At 37.9% G+C, this 16,220-nt stretch overlaps 1 protein-coding gene across 1 annotated transcript in view; it reads right to left on the bottom strand.

The window, feature by feature from the left end:
- The window catches only part of sirt1 (sirtuin 1), a 39,293-nt gene extending 26,644 nt beyond the window's left edge, over positions 1 to 12,649 (bottom strand). The window contains exons 1-5 of the mRNA XM_028795918.2: positions 12,289 to 12,649; positions 7,135 to 7,254; positions 6,701 to 6,939; positions 6,339 to 6,491; positions 1,846 to 1,993 (exon numbers count right to left, since the gene is read on the bottom strand). Of these exons, the coding sequence (XP_028651751.1) occupies positions 1,846 to 1,993; positions 6,339 to 6,491; positions 6,701 to 6,939; positions 7,135 to 7,254; positions 12,289 to 12,595 (967 nt within the window). The 5' untranslated portion in view covers positions 12,596 to 12,649. The remainder of the gene's footprint in view (positions 1 to 1,845; positions 1,994 to 6,338; positions 6,492 to 6,700; positions 6,940 to 7,134; positions 7,255 to 12,288) is intronic.
- Between the last annotated feature and the right edge of the window lie 3,571 nt (positions 12,650 to 16,220).

The raw sequence follows: 16,220 nt of genomic DNA, 5'->3' as shown, positions 1-16,220 counted from the left end.
ACTATATGCAAAACATTGAACAAGAAAGAAGTCCATGGCAGGACACCAAGAAGCAAACCACTGCTATCAAAAAATGAACATTGCTGAACGCCTGAAGTTTGCGAAAGAGCACTAGGACATTCCACAACGGTCCTGGGAAAATGTTTTGTGGAGTGATGAAACGAAAATTGAACTGTTTGGGAGGAACAAGCAGAACTTCATTTGGCATAAAATGAGCACTGCATATCAACATCAAAACATCATCCCTACAGTAAAGTATGGTGGAGGGAACATCATGATTTGGGCCTGCTTTGCTGCATTAGGGCCTGGACAGCTTGCCATCATTGAGAGGAAAATGAATTCATAAGTTTATCAATAAATTCTCCAGGATAATGTGAGGGTGTCTGTCTGTCAACTTAAGCTCAGAAGAGGCTGGGTGAGTGATGCAACAGAACAATGACCCCAAACATCGCAGCAAACCCACAGCACAATTGCTTCAGAAGAAACTACACCTTTTGGAGTGGCCCAGTCAGAGCCCATATCTCACAGGTGTCGAACTGTAGGCCTGGAGGGCTGCAGTGGCTGCAGGTTTTCATTCTAACCATCTTGTTCATTAGTGACCAGTTTTTAATGCTAATTAACTTCTTTTGCTTTAGTTTTAATTAACTTGACTCGGGCCCCTTAGTAGTCGCTTTCTAATTAGCAGCCAAACAATAATGAGACACAACGAGCCGCCACATGACCAGCTCACCTGTGCCCGTTCATACAGTATCTGAAAATAAAGAAAAGTGAAGGTCTCGGTAAGGTTGATCTCTCAGGTCACCAAAACAGTGACGAACAGAAAATCAAAAGTTTTGGAAATGTCTGCTGTGGCAGAATAAGAGCAGCAACAGGCCACAAATTAAATAACGGGCTTAATTAACAGCAGGAATCAGCTTCTCATTAATAGATTGGTTGGAGTTTGAAATCCCAGTTTAGCTGCTCATCTGTTGGCTCATTTCTGTTTGGCTGCCATTTCATGAAGAAACGAATCAATTCAGAGGACTGAATCCTTAAAAACAAGGCTATTAAAATGAAGGGTAAAGGAGTTAATTATCAGTGAAAACTGGTCACCGATTAGGAAAAGGGTCAGAATGAAAACCTGCAGCCACTGCGGCCCTCCAGGCCTGGAGTTTGACACCCCTGCCATATTTCAATCCTATTGAGATGCTGTGGAATGAAGAGAGACATACACAGAAGATAACCAAAGAATATGGAAGAGTGAAGGCAGTTCTGCAGGGAAGAATGGGCTAAAATTCCCCCCGCACAATGTGCAGGTCTGATCTGCAGTTATAGGAAGCACCTGGTTGAAGTCATTGCTGCCAAAGGAGGGTCAACCAGGTATTAAATCCCAAGGTTCACTTACTTTTTCCACTACCACTGTGAACATGAATGCATTTGTAAAATAAAGACATGAAAGAGTAGAATTTTTTGTGTGTTATTGGCTTAAGCTCATTGTGTATATCAGTACCTGTGATTTAGATAAAGATCAGATGCAGTAAACCAGATAATTTCAAAGGGTTCACATACTTTTTAATTTGACTGTACGTCTCAATTTCTTAAGTAAGCTTCATGGAATATTCCCCCAGCCAAAAGGGGCAGTGGGAGAATTATTATTTAAAAAAAAAAAAAAAAAAAGAAAATTCTGTATAGAGTCAAAATATTAAAAGGGAAAAGAAAACATTAAAAAGCTATAGAATTAAATTTAAATTATGCCACACAAACGTCATAAAAAGCATACCATTAGACAAAGAATATTTGGATTAGAGTAAATTATGTTATATGCATTTATAGGGTTCTTAAGTATACACATAATGAAACACTAACCATGGCACTGAATGATTTTCTGGACTCCAGCTACTTGCTCCAAAGTGTCAATGTTTTGTGTGTAATTCCGAAGAAGTTTTCCCTGTTTGTCCAACATTGAGATAAATTTGTGACAAGGGGAAGGTTGAAATTGTCCTGGGTAGATTTCCTAAAAAAAAAAAAAAAAAAAAAAAAAAAAAAGTTATTATTCAACATAACAGACTAAAAGTAAATGAATGACTAAAAACTTGACAATTTATCCAAGAATAGGATTGACAACAGGATTCAGATTTGGCTGTGGGGATAGGGGAAGAGTCAACATTTCTGCAAGTTCATTACCTTCTTAGATCAAACATCGTGCCTGCATATTCAAAAGCTTGTGTTTTAAAGTAACTGTGCCCTGCTTGCCTTTTAGGCCTCTTTTGCTTAATGTGAAGCAGCGTGACAGGTTTACTTATTTTTCTTCAGTACAAATATAAATATGCATGACATGAAAAATTAGATAGATGCTGAATACGTTTGCAAGGCAAAGTAACTTTCAAACTAAATTATTAAACAAATAAAAGAATTTTAATGTTACTTTATTGGGTCCACAGCATATAGTGCCCTCCATAATGTCTGGGACAAAGACTTTTTTCTTGATTTAACCCCTTTGCTCTACAGTTTAAAATTACAAATCAAAAAAAAAAAAAAAAAAAAAAAAAAAAAATCAGATGAGATTGTAGTACACATTGCAGACTTTCATTTAAGGATATTTGCATACATTTTGATTACACCATGTAGAAATGACGACACTTTTTCTACATGGTCCCTCCATTTCATAGCACCATAATGTTTGGAGCAATTGGTGTCACAGAAGTTTGCGATTACTCGAGTGTGTTTCATTGCTTTAGTAGTGCAGGCAAACACATCTAGGCTTGCTTCTACCTACAGACTACCTCTGGAAACCGTAGTTGTATTTGTTCAACATGAGGACAACAGCTATGCCAAAGAAAGTCAATTAAACCATTTTAAATGTATGGAATATCATTAAGAAGAAAAAAATGCATAAATGAGCTAGGTAATTGCAAAGGGACAGGTAGGCCAAGGAAGACTTCTACTTCTGATGACAGAAGAATCCTCACTATGGTAAAGAAAAAAACCCAGACGCCTGCCTGTCAGATCAGAAACAGTTTTCAGGAGGTAGATGTGGCTGTGTCAGAGACAACTACCTGCAGGAGGCTTCATGAACAGAAATACAGAGACCATACTGCAAGATGCAAACCACAAGTTAGCCACAAAAACAGGACAGCCAGATCATAGTTTGTGGAAAAGTACTTGAAAAAGCCTGCAGACTTCTAAAAAAAAAAAAAAAAAAAAAAAAAAGGTCTTGTGGACAGACGAGACAAAGATGATCTTGTTTCAGAGTTATGACAAGAGCGAGGTATGGAGACTAAAAAGAACTGCCCAAGATCCAAACCATACCACCTCATCTTTTAAACATGCTGGTGGGGGTACTGGTTAGGCATGTATGGGTGCCAAAGGTGCCACTTATCTTCAATGATGTAGCTGCTCACGGCAGTTGATGAATTAATTCCAAAAGTTATAGAAACATCTGCTCAAGTTGCAGTAAATGCCACCAAACTCATTTGATGGAGCTTCATCCCTCAACAAGCTAAATGACCCCAGACATACTGGTAAGGCAACACAAGAGTTTTTCAAAACTACAAAAGGAAAATTCTTGAATGGCCAAGCCAGTCACCAGATTTCAATCCAATTAAGCAGGACTTCCATATGCTAAAGAGAACACTTAAAGGGGACAAGCACCCAAAACAAGCAAGAGCTGAAGATAGCTGCATTAGAGAATTGACAGAGCATCATCAGAGAAGATACTCCGCACCAGGTTATATCTCTCTATTATAATAAAAACTAGGGCTCGCGTTGTGAAGAGGGGGGCTGAACGCACCCCAAGGAGACGCGATCACTCCTCCGTAACCCCCTCTTAAAAGGTTGTACTGTACAATGGGAAAGTTTTTTTTTTCTTTGCTCGATCAGCTGCTGGCTTGCTGCTGCTGCCGTGCCACATGATCTGCATTTTGCGTGGCGCACTTCTGTCATATCACCTATGTCCATATACTCGATCTCTTTTTGCCTTTACCTTTTCATCAATATCGCATTGAATTTCGATTCTGTGTTTGGAATTACATCGTGACAACGCAACGTATAATTGCCTGTGAGTGAATATTGTTTCTTTCTCTCTACAAGCAATGTGTCTGACATAATCACTCAGGACTTTTCCAAATCTCTTTGCATAAGTTCTTGTCTTGTGGGGCTTTGTGCCAAGCAATGCATTCATGCCCGGGGCCGGAAGACTCGTCTTGCGGGACATGAAAGTGTCTGAGGCAATCACATCTAGTCTCCTTCCAAGTTTTTTTTTTTTTTTTTTTTAATAATAGAGAGAAATCTTGGGACAAGATGAGACGGATCCTGCGACGAGACGTGACTATTTGTAAGGAAGTCCCACAAGACAGAGACTTTTACCATGAGATTCTTTCAAGTCACACCCTACTTACACTATTTTCAAACAAGACCACGGTCATCAGGTGCATTCCGGCACTTAGAATCACCCATTCATCTAAATATGGCAGCGAGAAATGAAGTCAAACGAATTAACGCGAAAATCATTGATCAGTTACATGGCAAAGTGATTAAATGCATATCAATAGACTATGCTGAAGCAGTTGGTGGTGATCGTGCGGAAGATGAAAACATCAATTTACAATATGCCATAGAATATCTACAAGCGTTAAACACCATCCAGTCTTCCACTGGCTGAATTACTGTTGAAAGAAGGATGTATCGTAATGTTATTGTGTAATTTATGTATGAGTGTATGCAATGGAACAAGATTAGTTGTATTAAAAATTGGTCGAACAATTCTAACATGTAAAATTTTAACAGGCAACAAGATAGATAATGTAGTCCATGCGAACAACAGACACAAAAGGAGATCTTGATATGCCATCCGTATTAAAACACAGTTTCCCCATAAGAATAGCTTTTGCTGTGACAATTAACAAAGCACAGGGACAAACATTCAAAAAAGCCATTCTATTAGAAAGAAGGAAACAATGTTAACTCACAGGCAGTTACACGTTGCGTTGTCACAATATAAATCCGAACACAGAAACAAAATTCAATGCGATCTTGAAGAAAAGTTAATTCCAAATATTGTTTTAACTGAAGTTTTAAAGTAAAAGTGAAAATAATGCACATGTAACAATTCCCATTAAAATAATCTCTTTAAAACTGTATATCCGGTTAACCAAACCCGGGGTTGGCGGGCAAAGCGAGCAGGGGGCAGAGCCCCCTAGTCTATTACATAAAAATGTGTTAACACAAATTAGTAAAAATCCAAACATTTATATCATAAGCAGCTTAGATGATGCTATTATGTGGTTCCAGACTAATGTAACACCTGTGTGTACAGTCCAATTCATAATAACCAATTAACATATATGGTGGGGAGACCAGCATACCCAAAGAAAATTCTGCACAGAAATAAGAACATGCAAACTTCACATAAAAGCAAATATACAAGGGAGACAAGCTCCCTCTGCAAAACCACAGTTCTCACCAACATGTACTCAAGATACTACTAAGACTCTACTTCAAGGCATTCATTTAGGGTTCTGTGACTGTTTTCACAACGAATAATCAGCACCTTATAAAATGTCTTTAAGAAAACGGACATATTTAAAAATAATAACCGAGTACTTGATTCAAACCAGACATCCTAAATCCTTGTGGCAGCACCACCACTATGGGATCATGCCACCCTACAGAGCAATTTCTGAATCTTGTTGCTAATGAGGGTTTTCAAGAAACAATTTAAGACAAACGTAGAAGTTCCAGTCACGCCTGTTCAAGACTGGCATAAAGGAAGGGGTTTCAAATATAAACATTTATGGTATCCAACAAAAGATGACAAATGCATCTAGTTTTAAACAGACTCCTATTAGATTGTTCTAGTTAAAGTCCATCCAAATTTACACAATAGCCACCATTCCATGGAATAGTGAGAGAAAGCAAGCTAGCAAACAGACACAGGACAAGACCTGCACATAGCCACCAAAACAAGACCCTGGAAGCTACCCTAGACAATGCCAGTTAATAAGGTGTGTTCACTAGAATGTTGAGATTGTTGCCTTGTTTCCTCTCACTTTTCAAGCATTGTGTATTTAGGAAAATACAAATCATTAAAGCAACAAGAAAACTGCATTTTTCTAACACTTTTTTTTATTATCATTTTGTCACAGTGAAATGGGTTAAAAAACATTAAAATCAAACCAATCAGCCACCATACACGAAAATAAGGAAAGGAGTTAAAAATTCAGAATAGTCACATTTAATATTAATTAGAAATTACTTACTAGCCATGTCAGTGTTTCTGCCAAATGCTAAATTAAGAATTTTACTATGATGTGCAAACATTTCAAGTTTGAACTTGAGTAGTGATACCATATACAACAAACCTTGGCAAATTTAAAAAACGGTCGAGGATCTCTTCTAAAATAGTCAATATCGAACATTGCTTGAGGATCTGGAAGATCAGGGAAGTCTATTGCAAGACGGGCATAAATACCATCCCTGGATCTAAAATCAGGTATTCCACAAGAAACTGACACCTATGAGGAATAGAAATGCCAGAATTTAAATTTTCAATAAAATAAAATCAAGACTATACTGTTTCAAAGCAAAAGCATATGTTAAAATGTGAATATCTGAATATAAAATGTTACCACAAATGAATAAATAAAAACAAACACTCAAGCATACAAAGTGTTCTTTGGAGTACAATAGTACTTGGAATATAACAGACAAAAATATCACCTACCCCAGCTCCTGTCAAAACTATAATTTTTTTACATTCTTGAAGCAACCTACAAACATCTTCTATAGTGTTTATGTCTTTGCGTTTTTTTCTTTTAGGAGGTTCGGATATGTTTATAACAATCTGCCAGAGAGTCATATCATCTAGGTCAGGTGGTAGAACAGTTCCTGGGAGAAGGTCTTTCAAAATAGTTCGAGGATCAGTTTCCCTCATAATATGTTGTTGAATAAAACTATAGGACCCTGCCATATGAAGAAAATAGACATTCATGTTAGGAAGGAAAAGTAAATACCCAATCAAGTTAATTTACATACAACTTATAATTTACATATTAAAAAAAATAATAATTCAAACCAGACTGTACGCACAATAGATCATTTGTATTACAACACTTGTTACATTTATTCTCAATATACAAGTATGTAAGCTCAAAATACCTATCTGAGGTTGTGGGGTCCAGTCACTAGAACTTGCGTGTGAGGATTGATCATCATCATCATCACAGCTATTTACATAAAACCCATTTAGAATTATATCTTCATTCTGATTAAAGATATCTGCAGGAAAAAGTTAGAATCAATGTTAATTGCTTCGACAGCTATATTCAGCAGTTATAAACAAAATTGAACAATCAATCAGACTTGATCATTCAAAAAAGTACAGTAGCAATTTTCTCTAGTAACAAGTTTTCATAAAATTAGTTTCCAAGTAACTTTCACCCATCATTTAATAAAAAACACCACATTGTTAGTAAAAATCAGAGCAACAGTACTAATATATAGTAGTACCCATGCTGGGCAGAATTCTGTGTACAGTCTACGTTCTCCATATTTACATAGGAGATTTGAGAAAATGTTTGACTGTCTTTGATGTGCTTCAAAACGGATTAAAATAATTTCATTGTACCCAATAACTATAGTGCACAATTTTAGGCTTTCATCTTCATTAGTGTCAGAGATATTGATGCTTTAGAAAAAAGGGATTGTGGTCCCAATTTTACAGTAAATACAAGTGCTAAAAAATTACGATATTACATAAATTGTAACTGTTAATGCTAGATTTATGAAATTCTCAGAGATCGTTAGTAAGAATTGTATGTCTTAACATCTAAAACTGGTCCCCAGTTACATGGCTTGCTGATAACCATACACAAATAACTTTCCATGCTTCAGACCAAACTATATACAGTGTACACACGCTAAACTACATCACAGCTTTCAGATTCTGAACGTATTACTCATTTTATAGTTCTTTAGTAACTAGAAGCCAGTCTGAAAGAAATCAGACTTTCTAATTTATGATGCATTAAATATGAAAATAAAAATCATTACATGCCTATACAGTAATCCCTCCTCCATCGCGGGGGTTGCATTCCAGAGCCACCCGCGAAATAAGAAAATCCGCGAAGTAGAAACCATATGTTTATATGGTTATTTTTATATTGTCATGCTTGGGTCACAGATTTGCGCAGAAACACAGGAGGTTGTAGAGAGACAGGAACGTTATTCAAACACTGCAAACAAACATTTGTCTCTTTTTCAAAAGTTTAAACTGTGCTCCATGACAAGACAGAGATGACAGTTCAGTCTCACAATGAAAAGAATGCAAACATATCTTCCTCTTCAAAGGAGCAAACAAATCAATAGGGCTGTTTGGCTTTTAAGTATGTGAAGCACTGCGGGCACAAAGCTGTTGAAGGCGGCAGCTCACACCCCCTCCGTCAGGAGCAGAGAGAGAGAGAGAGAGAGAGAGAGAGAGAGAGAGAGAGAGATAAAAAAATCAATACGTGCTTTTAAGTATGCAAAGCACCGTGCAGCACGTCGCTTCACGAAGCAGCTGCACAGAAGGTAGCCAACGTGAAGATAATCTTTCAGCATTTTTAGACGAGCGTCCGTATCGTCTAGGTGTGCGAACAGCCCCCCTGCTCAATCCCCCTACGTCAGGATCAGAAAAAGTCAGCGCAACAGAGAGAGAGAGAGAGAGAAAGTAAGTTGGGTAGCTTCTCAGCCATCTGCCAATAGCGTCCCTTGTATGAAATCAACTGGGCAAACCAACTGAGGAAGCATGTACCAGAAATTAAAAGACCCATTGTCCGCAGAAATCCGCAAACCAGCAAAAAATCCGCGATATATATTTAAATATGCTTACATATAAAATCCGCGATAGAGTGAAGCCGCGAAAGGCGAAGCGCGATATAGCGAGGGATCACTGTACTTCAAATGCATATTGTCCATGTATGACAAAGTCTACCATAAAAAGATTATAGTTTAATTAGTAAATGCACAAAATATGAAGTTAATACCTTTAAACAAACTATTTCCTAAGGCACGTAACACATCATGTTATAAAAGTATCAGAAGAAAAACTGTAACAGTAATATCTATCAAAATTTGAAAGATATGAGATACAGAGTGCCAAAGTTGTCCTAAAGCATGAGGGAAACTTGTTTTTACAATTTTAAGCAAGCTATACTGTAAACTGAAAATATGTAATTGTGAACCAACTATTTTAAAATGTTAAAGGCATCTCACATCTACATATGCTCCTTGAAAATTGTATGTGAAAGCACTTGGTAGTAGTGCTGGGCGGTATACTGGTTCATACCGAAAACCGTTTTTTATTTTTGTTATGATATGCATTTTTCTTATACCGCAACACCGGTTTAAATTGCCTAAACGACGTTCGGAACGTGGCGCAGCGGGAAACTGAATTTGCATGTTTTTCTGGTGGGTTTACTCGGCGTGCTTCAGTTTCCTTTCAAAGTCATGTAGGATGTAGGGTTTTGTTATGCTATATTGACCCTGCTAGTGTATGTTTTGCTCGTATTCACCCTGCGATGTGCTGGCGACTCGTTCAGGATATTCTTCTGCCTTGCACACAATGTTTGCTGTGATGGGCGGAACCCTGAATGGATGGCATAATTAAACATGTATAACGAAGATATTTTTAAAGTTCTGAACACTTCGTCGGCTAAGTTAATAACTAGTTTTAATTTCACAAAGACGTTTAGTGTGTGGTGATTGGTTATGTGGAGAAAGAAAATGGAAAGATAGGAACTGGGGTTTTGGTACGTCAGACAGCACGCGTGCAATAAAGAAAGCCCGCTCAGAAGAACATCCTTTGAATTCTGTGTTCGTGTCTCCAACCACCAGATCAGAAACCCAACATTTACACAATATTTCAGTTAAACCTGTGCGATACCCATTCATACATCCAGTTTTTTGGAGCCTCGTCACACCTGCCATAAAGTTCTCTACACTGAACATACACCTGGGGTCTCCTTACTGCGAGGAAGCAGCACTATCGCCTCACTGCCGTGCTGTGCTTGTTTAATACCTGCTAATGCATTTCATTCTGAAAATGATATCAAGTATTTATCTTAGCATTCTAAATTTTCAGAGAGCTGGAATATCATGAAGTGAATGGATTCTGTGCGGTGATTGCTGCAGGCGCCTGCTCTTAGTGCAGAGGAAGTCAGTTTAAGAAGCGTAGTGATTACCAACTGGGTTGGGGAACACTTAACACAAAGTATTTGATGTGCTGCATTAATTTATGACGGGGTTTGAGAAAATCTAGTAAATTAAACATTGATTTTAGGATGAAGTTTAGTTTACGACATTCTACTTGAATTATAAAATAAGCTATGAGAATAAAGTGGAAATGTCGACTTTAATCTCAACATAAATGGCGAGAATAAAGTAGAAATGTCGAGAATAAAGTCAACATATCGAATTTATTCTCAACATAGTTTGTTTTTTTTCTTCCTTGTCCGTATTTTTTTTTATTCAGTGGCCCTAATGCGCTTCCATAGGGCTATACCACAAATAGCATTATAAATGCAAGTTGCAGTTTTATTATTTATGTATATAGGTTAGCTTGAAGCAAGGTCCATATTAATGCAGTTTGCCTAAATGATGGTACAGTTGGTAAGGATGTCATCACCAAGTTGCACTTGTTTTATTTTATTTTAATTTGGTGAATACTGTGTAATGCACCTGGGCTTGAAGTCTTGAAGTAATGGTGCAACTATCAGTAATACTATTATGTATTTTATTATTATTTATTAGTTTAAATATTATGCAGTTTAATGATGGTAAAGTTGTTTAAAACGTCACTTTAACGTGTCAGTGGACAGAGATTGTTAACAGGAAGTGTAGTTGGTTTACAAAAAATATTTACTATTTATTCCTTTTCTAAGACATGTTCAGTGCAATTCATCTTTTGACAAGCACCTCTGTATATTTTACTAAGGCTAAATGCCTCCTTGGATGGTTGAATATATGTTGTCAAAATCATAGTTTAAGTTTTTGCAAAATTTGTTCAATTAAAAGGTTCTATATTTTGACTGCATCTGACATGCAATGTGATTCTTTCTCTTTAGTGCCACCCCCTTGAAAACTATCACTTTATGGGGCCATGCAAACCTGGATTAATACTTGTGTGCACATTAAAATGTCTTTTTGTACGATGTACAATTCTCAAAACAGTCAAATAGGTTATTCTTAGCCAGTGTACTGCAGTAATTGCAGTGGAAAATGTGGTTAACATCCATTCATGCATGGGGGAAAAAAATACCGTCTAATACCGTGAAACCGGCATAATTTAGAAAAATACCGTGATATAGAATTTTAGTCATACCACCCACCTCTACTTGGTAGCAACAGTTCAAACAGTTATGACTTATGGAACATTGTCATTTTTTACGATAAGTCATTTTTACAATTAAAGTACAGCTACGCCCCCTTGCTAAAGTCTACATATCTCAAAATCTAATAAATATACTAACCTGAAATTTGCCACACTACTATTGGGTACACATTTGCAAGTATGAAGCAAATCAGAGATGGTTAGTCAGGAAGACTCTGTTGAGTTCACACGCTTTAACCAAAAGGTTTTCTCCCACATCCCACAGACATATTGTCAAGTTGACTACAATCTAAACTGGCCACAGCAAGAGAGCGGAAATACATTTCTGAATTTATCTAATAGTAAACTGGCATTCAATGCAAAACGTGCACCTACTGTAAATAAATGTTAGTTAATTTCGTTTGGTAAAAATTATCAATGTGCTAAAGATAGATGCATGGCTTTATAATATAGAAAGAAAGACGATGTACATATAAGGGGAATCAAACTTCAAAAGATATAAAGCTAGTATCAATAATGATGATGTAATCGAAATCTTAAGTAGCTTATATCTTCTTATGTCATCGGCTCCCCAATATCTGATAACTAATTTTGAATAACTCCTCGCTTAGTGCAGGTTCAGCGTGCCTGCACAGATTTACAGCTACAAGGCTGTCAAGTCAGCTAGTAACTCACATCATTAATGCACGTGCTTTTAAACTAAAGGCAATGCAAAGATGCATAAAGCAACACATGTGCGCAGGGCTGCTGCTTCTACAGTTTAAGTGATGCGGATATCACAACTTGAGCATCGATACGAACGTAAACTTCAATTTAAGTGCCAGACTATCTGGCAGGGGTTTTATACAAATCAAGACTATCGTCACTTCCCAAAGCTGCAAGTGACTGATGCGTCCTGCGCATTTTAGGCCCCACCCTCCAACAAGTAGGTGCCGTGCATTTACCTGCATGCTCCGCAGCGCCGGCTTCACTCGCACGATCCTCCTCCTTTTCTATCTCCTCCCCCCTCTGCAGCCCCAGGTCCCGCAGTCCATTGTCTCCGCCCGACGCTGCCGAGGCCTGTCCCACCGCCAATTCCTTCGGCCGCGGGCCAACCAGCTGGTCGCCTTCTTCTTCGCCCTCAACTTCGTTCAGCGAGACGTCAGGCCGTTCTTTTAAAGTCCATTCGAACTTCTGGCGTTTGACGGGAGGCTCCCCAGATTCCAAGCAGCCGGCTTCGGAGCTGTGGTGGGTCTTCTCTCCGTCCGCCATCTTTAAAGACACAGCCTGCTCCGCGCCCGACCATAGAAGCACTCCCGAGCGCGACAGCTGACGGGGAAATTTAAACGCGTCACGTGACGCGACACTTTGCGGGGCTGAGCTACGCGCACACGTTTCTGTGACGTCACCACAACAACTCTGTCACGTGAGGTCCAAGTCAGATTCTACTGTGCTGAGAGAGCAGCGGAAGCTTTCAATGGAACGCTGCTGGGTTCTGAAATGTTTGCAGGCATGACTGCTAAAACTTTATATTTATACATGATGAAAGTGCATTGCCAACGTCGTCGTTAACGTGCATTATGTACTATGCTTCTCAGGTGATGGAAAGCCCTGAATGGCCGGTATTTCGTATATTCGTTGTATATTAACTGTTTGATGTCCGAATGAATGCAATGTTATACAGAAGATACGGTGGTGCTCTGGTTAGCAGTTGTTGCTACAGTTGTCCAGTGTTCAAGGGCTTGATTTATAGTCATAGTGTACGTGGAGTTTACATATTCACGCACCGATTGCCTGAGTGTTCTCCGTGTTTAATCAAAAAGTTAAGATGTGTTAGACGGTTCAGTGCGAGTGCGACGAAACAATGGCAGTTGGCAGTCTTAATGTCTTAGTCTTTAACTTTCAGCGCTAAAAATCATGATCCCAGGACTGGTGTGAGTTACAGGAAAGACTGAAGGATTTGAAACCTTTCAGATTAAGCAAATGGTGGTTAAGTGTTTAAAATTACGAAGTGAATAAGTACAGTGGATTGAGACTTTTACTTTAAAATAAATTCAACAAGAACATGGGGACACAGACACTTATTTGGGGTAATTTTTGCACAACGTTTAGGAAGTTTTACCTCAAACAGAGAAACACAGACAAAGAATAAGTTACTAAGTAATGTGGTAGACGATAGGATTTTAGGGACTTTTAAAACTTGATGTTGTTGTGGAGAAATTAGGAGAATGGGATTGGCAAGCTTTGTTGGACTGGATGGCTGATACTCTTCAAAAGTTTTTCTATGTTACTCTTCAAAAGTTTTTCTAATGTTTTAATAAGATAGTCCATCTAAAAGGTGTCTACCTCATATTATGACCTAGTTATGTTTGTATCAAGGTACCCCCAGAGCCGGGAAATGTGCAGACTGGGCTTCAATACTTTAGTCTATCTGCACCACCTCATAGCATACTTTGAAATGCACATGAACATTACAACATGCTAAGTCAATTGGTAATGAGAGATGGTAGGTTTGATTTCTTACTTTCCTCCCATCACAGCTGGAGTAGTTCCACATACCCCATCTTTCAGTCTTAGCAAAAGTGGCTTTAGAAAATGAATAGATGGATGAAAAGGACTTTATAATCATGAGAACCAACTGAAAATGTTTTACAATTATAACACTTTATAATTACTCCAATTGGATTAGTAAAATATTTGAATTCTTCAGTGTCACACAGGGAGCTCAGTGTTGGAGAGTAACCTTGTAGGCAACACCTTTGTACAGTGATCACTACTTTAAGGCCAAAACAAATGTGTGATTGTTTGTGCCTTGTTGCCGATGCTTGCTCCAGTTCCCCCATGATCCTGCTCTGGTTAAGCAGGATTGGAAGAAGGATGGATGGATAGATATAGTTAATTTCATGCTGAAAAATATTACGTTAGAAGCATAAGTCCCTGCTTTTTTTATTCTCATCCTTTATTAAAAATGATACATTTCAGACTTTAATTTTGTTTTAACGTTCACCCTTTTCCCTCTTTTACAGATGCATGCTGACATTGCTTTCACTATTTTAAGAAACATTACTGGGGCAATACAGTTTTTACTATATTTTTGCAGTGCAAGTAATGGCTGGAGAAGCGACTAAACTATGGTTGTACAGAAAGTTAGTGACTGAGACTGAGATGGAGACCATGAGTTACAATCCATTTTGTTTCCCACTGAGGGCCACAGTAACCTACTTAAAATATTTAGATCCTGATTTATTTCCATGTCTAGGTGCCTTCTGTTCAGTTTTGGAATGTTTTCTTTTTTTCATGGGTATCCTCCCTCAGTTAAATTATACCCTTACTGTCTATTTTCTAACTAGCTTATTTAGTTCAAAATTATAGCGAGCCGATGTCCACTCTGGCAGAACTAGACAATATGGGACCAAACTGTGGACACTGGTTTAATCACAAGCCCGATTGCATGACATGCACAAATGGTGCATCTCAGTGTACACCGTATGCCTACAATAGCTCTCACTTGTCCAATTTGAGTTACAAGTTGACTTAACCGACATTTCTGTGGGATGGGAGATGAAATCCAGGGTAATACGAGAAAAAATACATAGATATTGGGAAAACATTCAGACTTAACAAAGGCAGTTCTTGAGCAAGTACAGTTTAATATCATTCAAAGTACAGTATAGTGAAATATTTCATAAACTTCTACAAACTGCAGCAGCAGCATGATATGCTTACTTAGGGGATTGAACTGAAGATCCTGTTTCAGCTAACCAATAGCATACTGCTTGATTCCAAGGGTTTAAAGTGTGCTCCTCCACCAAGGTGTCTCTACTGTCCCAGTAACCTTTTGCATTCGCAGTTTGTGACTCTGGCTTACCATATTCTGAAATGGATACATTGCTACGGCTATAGTTTGAATGCAGTTTGAATGCAAATATGAACACAGCATAATACCTATGTCATTATTTGAATTAGCAACTCTGTTTTAAAGATCAACTCAATAAGTTTCATTTTCTTTTAAATAGCTCTTTCACATAGTATTTGTAGGTGTATGTGCATAAGTACTCCATTTAGGACTCGCTCCTGCCTTTAATCTGATCCTGCTGGGATAGACTCCAGGCCCTGTGACTAACAAATACATTAAGTGAGTTCAATAGTGGATGAATTGATCTTCACAGCCTCAGGCAGTTTACAAGTGTACCACATTTGTCTCCTTGTTCGTATAATTAAAGCACTGGTGTTCCGCTTAGGCTTAACCAAGATCAGTCATGGAATTTAATTAATCACCCCTTAATATACTGTTAAAACCTTTTATATTGATGTTCCATAAGTGTCATTCTTGGACTCTAAAATTTTCAATCCGTTCATTTTTTAGGTTTTTATTTTTATTTTTCTTCTTTTTAATTAATTCTGTGAGCTTTCCGACCGTAGTCTGTGTGTGTGCATGTATGTATGTATATATATATTTCTTTATTATACTGTAATAAAAAAATCTTGGGAAGAGAGACGAGACGCGACTTTCTCAGAGAGACACTTTCACGAGACGAGACTTTGTGCCAAGAGATTTAACCACGCCCGGGGCTGGAAATAAAAGACAAAGAGTAGATGACAGAGGAGCACGTCGTAAAGAATTCAAAAATGTTGGCACGATACACCTGCAGAGCAGGTTAGAGATAATGGAAGTACGAAAATTCAAAAGTCTCAAAAAAATGATAGTAAAAATCACATTAATGCAAACAAACAGAAATTATTACTCAGTGAAATAACGGAACAGCGAAAAGCAATAGAATATATTGTTTGGATTTAACCTTTAAGTTGGAGACTTGTAGATTGTCTAATTTGTGTTGCCATCAGGGAAAAGTATTGTTTCTTCCCAATGAAGAGGCGCATCCGTGAGAATTAAAAG

Source organism: Erpetoichthys calabaricus, chromosome 2 (genome assembly GCF_900747795.2).
Source record: "Erpetoichthys calabaricus chromosome 2, fErpCal1.3, whole genome shotgun sequence".
Taxonomy (NCBI): domain Eukaryota; kingdom Metazoa; phylum Chordata; class Cladistia; order Polypteriformes; family Polypteridae; genus Erpetoichthys; species Erpetoichthys calabaricus.
The sequence above is the reverse complement of the archived record's forward strand: the minus strand, read 5'-3'. Positions and strand labels throughout refer to the sequence as shown.